The sequence below is a fragment of the Vidua chalybeata genome, chromosome 20 (genome assembly GCF_026979565.1).
Source record: "Vidua chalybeata isolate OUT-0048 chromosome 20, bVidCha1 merged haplotype, whole genome shotgun sequence".
Classification (NCBI taxonomy): domain Eukaryota; kingdom Metazoa; phylum Chordata; class Aves; order Passeriformes; family Viduidae; genus Vidua; species Vidua chalybeata.
In genome coordinates this window covers 3339086-3346978 of record NC_071549.1, presented here as the reverse complement: position 1 = coordinate 3346978, position 7893 = coordinate 3339086, and the positions used below count along the sequence as shown (strand labels likewise).

Sequence of the window (7893 nt, the reverse complement as noted above, 5' to 3'; positions counted from 1 at the left end):
GCCCTGAGCCCCTAGGCCCCCTCCTGCATGGGCTGTGTTCATTACTCTCGTACTGAGGCCACTGTGGCAGCACGTCCAGCAGCCCATCCCCTGGGCTGGGGGCTGGCTCAGCTGCAGCTGGTGGCAGTGCTTACCCCAGAGGAGAAGATGGCCGGGTTGCCGCTCTCCAGCATGTCCTCCAGCTCCTCGCTGGTGGTGGTCCTGCCAGCTGCAACCACACAACACAGGTCAGCCCCCCGTCCCCACCACAGGTGCCACAGCCCTACCACAGGGCTCTGCTGGCTCCAGGGTAATTCTCCCACGAGTGGAAAAGAGCAAAGCTTTCAGCCCCAAGAGCACACAGGGCAGTTTGAGGGGCTGCCCTCTCACAGCTGGGCTCTGACACCCCACATTTTAAGGCCATCAAGCTGCCAGCTTGGCTGAGCTCACATAGGAATGCCCACCTGTCCCTCCTGGACACAGCAAGCATTACTGCAGAGCAGGGAGCAGTGCTAAGGGACCAGCAGCCAGCAGCACCCACGGTGTCTGTGAAGGAGGAGGGATGGGGAAGAAGCCACAAGCAGGCACGTTCTGGACAAACCCTGTCCCAGCCAGTTCAACACCATGAGGACACTGGGCTCAGCTGGACTGCCCAGGTTTTGCCCCAGCTGCTGTGTGACAGAAGCCAGGCTCTGTCCTTCCCCCTGTGGAAAAACTCTCCATATCTCTGGGGGCCTCCAGCCCCATGGCTCTTCTAAAAACAATTCACCCATACCATGTGGTTCCTTCCCTTCCCCACCCCATACAGCGGAGAGAGAGGCTGATCCCTCCATGGTGGCACTGATCCCTGCATTAGCTGCAGTGAATTTCTTGGGCTAGCAGCCATGTGGGACACATGGAATTACAGCCAAACAGACGAAGATGCTGGGGAGGGCACTGGGGCTGCCCAGTGGGATGGGGAGGGGGAGCAGGTCACCTGAGACAGGGCAAGTGACACCCCACTGGTGTGAACAGGGCAGTCAGGCAGGAACAGCTAATGGAGAGACTCCACCAGGCTTGATGGAACCAAAACCTGCAGAGCAGGGCTGGGGCCTGTAGATGCTCCCCTGTGACATGCTGCCTGCAGCCAGTGGTACTGAAAGGACAACAGCATCCTCCAGGACGAGTCCAGGGCACCTCAGAGTGGGAGAAATGGGGCAGAGCAGAGCTCTCAGACACGTGGGCAGAGGCTGGAGCTCCGTGTGAGACTGGTCTAGACAACTACGACCTGGTAGTGACCCCAAAGCCCTGAGAAGCTGCTGTTTTGAGTCACGTAATAACCTGAGGGAGTTCACAGATGTGAGGCCTGAGCTTTGTCACCTGTGTACTCACGGATTTCAGGATCAGTCAAGCTCCCCACCTTCCCCAGCTCCAAGAAGGGTCCTCAGAGGAGAAGGGTCCCCAGGAGGAGAAGGGTCCACAGTCCATTTCCAGACACCATTACATGCTTTAGAGTGACAGAGCATCACTGCCACCAAGGATGACCCACGACAGCCCTTGCCAGCTTTTCCTGCTGTTGGCTCCTCGCTCTGGGCTGACACTGCCCTGCTCCCAGAAAGGGAGAACAAGGGACCAAGCAAACAAATTTACAAACCCTCCTGTTGATGTGCCCAGCTCTGAGCAGTCACTGGCTCAGTGATGAGGGGGAGCATGCCAGGTGCTGTCCATGGAGAGCTGCTTGCTCTGCCAAAGCCAGCCCTCGAGGCACTCCTGAAGGGCTCCAGGAGATGCCACATCTCTCATGGGCTGGGATGGGATGTGGGATATATGTTCTCATCCTATCCTTCCTGCTGCCTCACTCCCCCTAATGCAGAGCACAGGGATGGCAAAAGCTGCATCGAGGTGAAGGATGAGAGCAAAGGCATTGCATGGATTAACACCTGGACAGGCAGTGCTGGCCTGGCCAAGGGCCACAGCTGCTCAGGAAGAACTTGCTTTAATGCTGAGCCAAGCCTGGGGCATGGAGACTGCATCTCACCCCCCACCACCCAGTACAGCACCTGCCAAACCATACAACCAACCTGCGGGACCTCAGAGGACTTCCCAGGAAGGCCACTGCCTCCTAACTGGGCTTCATGGTTTGGCTTCCTGGTCTGCCACTAGCTCCTCCACAGCAGTAAAATCAGCTCCAAGTGTCCTGGGTACCTGCCTGATCTGCTGCTCACTTTCCCACAGGGCCATGGCACAGCCAAAAATGGGAGTGAAAGGATGGAGCCACTGCAAGGTAGCACCAAGGGAGAAGAGCCTGGGGGAACACTCCTGCCCCAAAATTTGGTGAAACACTGGAAAATCCTGAGAATTGAACCTGTGCCTCCCCAGAGAGCTCCAGAGTACATCTGCCTCTTACTTGGCATCTCTAGCAATTAAAGTTTCTTGGGGAGAAGCAGCTCTGCCAACAAGACAAGCCCAGAGCACGGAGGAAGCTGGAGAAGCAAACTCAGCCCTAAGCTGGCAGGGAGAGAACAGCAAGAGACAGTGCCCAGGTCACTGCAGAGCCACTGGAAACTCTGGGACAGGTGGATGTGAAGCCACTGAGGAGACTTCCCACCTCAAGGCACAGTCCTTGGCCCTGTAATGCCCTGCTGGACAGAGTGACCACCCTCATGGACCAGATCCCAGGGGATGGGGCAGGAGCAACCGTGTTAGGGTGTGGGGGAAGCTCCCAGGGAAGCTTCTGGTGCCACAGCTCAGTCCCACAGCCCAGCTGACACTGGCTGCCAGTTTGTCCAATTCTGCCTGCAGAAGGTTTATAAATAGGGAAGGCAGCTCAGGGCTGAAGGAGTCCAATGTGCCATGGCCAAATCAGGGCTCAGCTGGGCTCTTCAGGCTGGCAGCGTCTCCTGGGCTGGCAGCATCCCTCCTCCCAGCAGCAGGGCTGCACAGGCACCTGCAGAGCCACAGCTGGGGCTCACACTGAGGACAAGGCACCTTTCCAAGGCTGGGATCCTCTGCCTGGAGCTGGCTTTTGAGCTCTTATTAGACACAAATCCATACAATTCATGGAGAGATGGATAACGCTGTCCTGTCCACCTGCTTGTGAGGGAACAGGTACGAGTGACTGGCCCACTTGGCTGTCATCACCCAACTCAGACAGGTCTGGCACTGCCCATGCTGGTATCAGGACGAGAAGGATTCAGCTACAGAACCCTGTACACTTCATGGCCTCAGAGCTGCTCCTGGTGGGCAGTGTGATGCTGATGGTTACACAGCACAACCTCTGGCACACACAGACACAGCAGTGCCTACACAAGGAGAAGGGAACAGATCATGAGAGGGCTGTGGGGAGCCCCAGGGGGTGGCTACGGCCTGGGGCAGTGACTCTACATCACCAACTCTGCCACTGTCCTACTTGCAGAGCCAGATGTGGTGAGGATGGAGAAACTTGCTGGTACTGGGGAGCCTGCCCAGAGCACCTGAGCAACTGAGAAGTTCCTGCTCTCAGCACTTTCTAACTCTGGACTTCTCAGCAGGAAACGAGAGCTGAGGATGTTGTGGAGATCTGTGCAGTCGCCACATCCCAGCTGAGCTCTGTCCCAAAGAGCCTGTGCAGGAGCAGCTGGGGCTGAAGGCCCTGCCTGGGACACCCCAGGCCAAGCAGAGCCCCTGCCCAGGCAGCAGTCCTGGTAAAACATCCATAAGCTGTTCCTTTGGATGAGTCTTTTTGCCAGGAAATATTCTCCACTGGCCTGATGGGGGAATCCAGCTCTGGCAAAGGGCTGTGCATAGGGCTGTCCTTCCCCAGCACAGCCCCATCTCAGCTCTGCACCTCTTCTGTAGCAATGAGAAATGCACTTATCTCCCACACTCCTCCACACCTCCATCCTGAAGGGAACAAGAGTCCCTTGCTATCAGGAACTGGGGCACCTCCCCTACACCACACACTGCTCCATGGGGACTCCTGAGCAGCCCTTTCCCCACACCCACCAGGCTCTGTCAGGCACTGACAACCTGGCAGGATGGACAGAGAGACACAAGAATAACCATGTATCTTCAGGATTTAAGCAGAGCAGCAGAGCCCTCCCAGAATTCAGTAGGAAAACAAGAGGAAGATTTCTTTCAGGTCTGCATCCAATCAAGGACAAGGCTGAGTCCTTCCAAACCTCCTCTCTCAGAGGGAGGCACGGGGATACCTTAAATTCCTGTTCACATGACAAGCCACTCCTCAGCTGTCACTGCAGGGTGATGTTGGCTGAGGGATGAGTCAGGCAGCTGGAGCAGTGACACATGCTGCTTTACAGCAAACTGGCAAGCTCTTGTTGAGCCTCGTGTCAGTCAGCCTTCCCATGCAGCCTGTTAGTATTAGACATCAGAAAGACTAATCTGAACTAAGGTTAAGGCTTGCACAGCTGCGTCTCCTTCCAGCCCTCCACAGAAATTCCCACACCCCACAGCACCCAGATTCCCAGACTAATGAAGCACATTCCCACAGGTGACCACCAAGGACACCAGACTGACTCACAGATCTACTGTCATTATTCACAGTGAGTTGTTGGAGGAAAGAAAAACATCCACTTGGTTGTTAGGAAAAAAGGAGGACTAAGTTCAGAACCTTCCATCCTGATGACAAACCCCACAACATGTCTGGAAGTGAGATTATTTGCAAAAATCTCCTTTAATCTCTGCATGCCCTGGCTTCCCCCTTGATTATTCCCTTAATTACTTGGTTCCTCTTTGCTGGGAGATAACTCCTTTGCTCTAAACTATCCAGGTATCACTGACTGCCCAGAAGAACCATAAGGAGAGTGTTTCTACAGAGAGGAAGGACTGGACTGCTCCTAAGTGATGGGCTCTGGATGACTCAGAGATCTCAGTGCCACAGTAGTGTCACCTGGGTGAGGTGTCACCAGCCTCAGAGGTGTCACCTGAGGTCCACCCTTGACCACAACATAATGGCTGGGCCCAGAGAGGTGCCTGAGGCAGCACTGAGGCTCCTGCTCTTCCTGTGCAAGGGAGACCATCAGGAGCAGAGAGTGCTTCCATCTCAAGAACTTCTTTCTCTGTTTTCATGTTTAGCTTAGTTCATCCTGAAGAAGAGCGCCCTGAGGAAGTACACACAGGAATCAGGAATTCCCACGAGCTTCTTTGAATTAAAAATTAGCTGCAAACACAGAAGAAATCCCTCTCCTTGTGGTGCCTGTGCTCTCTCTGCAGCATTTTGGGATGCACTTTGCTGGATGCACGTTGCCACTGAAACTCAAGGTCCCACCCCAGGTCCATCTCCCACAGGAGCCGTGGTCCAGCCGCTCCCAGAGGCTCCTGTGCATCCCGGGTTTTCCCAGGAACTCTGCCGGGCTGTGGGAGCAGCTCTGATCCATTGGGAGGCAGTGCAGGACGTGCCCCCTGGCACACACAGCACAGCTGTGTCCCATGGCAGGGTTACTCACTGATCTCCAGCTGCCTCTGGATCCTGCCCTTGCAGCGCTCCCGGTAGTCAGTCTGCGTGGCGTTGTACTCGGACATCACCTCCACGAACTTGCGGGACAGGGTGGAGTGCTGGGAGGGAAGAGAAGGAGACAGGGAGCTGAGGGTTCCATCAGAGGGAGAGCCCTGCTACCCCTGCAGCAGGGAAGCACCTCCTGCACCTCCAAACAGCCCAAAAGCTGCTCCAGGGAGCGTGACAGAGCACAAAGGAGGCAGGTGGCAGCAGGTGACACATCCCCAGGGGAGTGGACCAGAGGCATCCCTCATCCAGCCCTACCTAAGCACAGCTTCCAGCCCCAAGAAGATACCCTGGGAGGCTGGCAGCACCCTCCTTGCACTACTTGTGCCTAGAAAGCCTGGAGGCCATGGCAGTGCCCTGGGTTGAGCCCTGCCTGCCATTGCCATGCTGCTGGGACATGCCAGACCCTGCACAAGCACAGCATGGACCCATGGGGATCACTCTGCATTGCTGGGGGCAACAGTACCCAGCCCTGCTCAAAGGCACAATCACAGAATCATTTAGCTTGGGAAAGACCTCCAAGATTCTCATGTCCAACCTGTGACCAATCCCCACCTTGTCACCCAGCCCAGAGCACTGAGTGCTACCTCCAGTTGTTCCTTCAGCACCTCCGGGGATGGGGACTCCACCACCTCCCTGTGCTGCCCCTTCCAATGCCTGACCACCTTTTCAGTGGAGAAATTCATCATGATGCCCACTGGCACAACGTGAGGCTGTTTCCTCTTGTATGTCCCTTGTCCCTGTGAGCAGAGCCTGACCCCCACCCAGCTGCCCCCTCCTGCCAGGGAGTTGTAGAGAGTGAGAAGGTCCCCCCTGAGCCTCCTTTTCTCCAGGCTGAGCTCCCCCAGCTGCTCCTCATCCAGACCCTTCTCCAGCTCTGTTCCCACCTCTGGACAGTCTCTGCACTGTGCCTGGTACCAGCAGCACTCAGATGTGTGGTGCAGGTGTTCCTACACCTGGTGCAGCCCCAGCCAGCACAGCCCCACCTCCAGGAGGCAACACAGGTGACATCTCCAGGCTATGCTGCCACTGGCTCTGCAGCTATTCTAAGCCAGCACCAGCACAGTATTTATGGAGAGCCTCAGCTCATCTTCTCCCTCCTCCACCACACACCTCACACGAACGCCCCTGGCAGCTCCAGCTCCATCCTCTGCTTGAGAGGTGCTGGCCCAGAGCAAAGTCACAACAGCTCCAAAACATCTCAGCTCAAACTCCAGCAACAACGTGATGTGCCATCCAAGCCACTCTTCTGCTGCTCCAAAATTGTTTTTCCTAAAATCCACTTCATTCTCATTCAGCTGAAAACTATCAAGATATGTTGATCTGGAGTCAAAAATAGCCTGGGTGCTGAGTGACACCCTTCCTGCTCACTAGCACACCATGCTACACCTCTTTTGCTTAAGAAATTACTTAACTCAGTGTTTATTTTCTCAGATTGTTATTTTATGTTCCTACGAGCATCCCACACGTCTACAATATGCATTTGATTTTTGAAGGAATATGGAGATTTGTGCAAAATCAGCGGGAAAAAAAGCATTTTAAATGGCTTTCAGACATTACAGAAACCTACCTGAATATTCACAGCAAATAAAAAGCATATCAAAATGTACCTCGTGACTGAACTCATTAAACAGAAAATATTAACTCAAGTTAGGAAAAGGAGTTGTTTCACTCAGGTCTAGCAACTCTGCACTCCCCAAACATGGACAAAGCAGCCCAAACAGGATTTCCAAAGAGCTGATGAAATCTCTGGGTTTTCAGAGTGGGCTCTGAGAGCCCCCAGAAGCACACACTGAAACTGGAGTCCTTGCCCTTCATGTGATTAACAGGAAGGTATTTTTGAAGTGTTTCTCCCATGGGGTAATACACAAAATTTGTATTTATATATATAATATATACTTATATATGATATATACTTATAGAAACATGGAAAATACTGTCTGGGAACCTCTGGGAAGTTGCATCATTGGTTGCATTTCTGGACTAGGGATGCCCTTAGGAATTGTGACCCCTGTACCTGGGTCTGCTGCAGGCAGGTCCAGGTCTGATGAGACTCTTCTGTCTGGAGATGACCACAGCAAAGCCAGAACATAAGTCCATAATCCTAATGCTCAGCTACTCCTAGTTTACAACATGTTAACAAGGGGGAATCAGCTCCTCGTTCCTTCTTTTACTCAGTGTTTAGCTAATAGCAATTCCATACAAACTGAAGAAGGCACAAAAACCTACAGAAACACCAAGCTTTCAAGCACCAGGCATGTCTAAATCACTCTCCAGTCTGGCTGATCCCAAATCCCATACAGAATGTGGGAAGGGAGGTGAGAGCAGGCCAGGCTTTGGGAATCCACAGCTGGAACTGGTCAGTGTCACTGCAGGAGGACAAAGGTGGTGGTGACCCCAGGTGGGGCACAGGACAAGCGAAGACAAGCTGAAAG

At 54.0% G+C, this 7893-nt stretch overlaps 1 protein-coding gene across 2 annotated transcripts in view; it reads right to left on the bottom strand.

Moving 5' to 3' along the window:
- Window positions 1–7893, bottom strand: part of STX1A (syntaxin 1A) — a 72461-nt gene that overhangs the window by 6077 nt on the left and 58491 nt on the right. For both annotated transcript variants that reach the window (XM_053960934.1, XM_053960935.1), the window contains exons 6-7: window positions 5403–5511; window positions 135–208 (exon numbers count right to left, since the gene is read on the bottom strand). In XM_053960934.1, the coding sequence (XP_053816909.1) occupies window positions 135–208; window positions 5403–5511 (183 nt within the window). The remainder of the gene's footprint in view (window positions 1–134; window positions 209–5402; window positions 5512–7893) is intronic.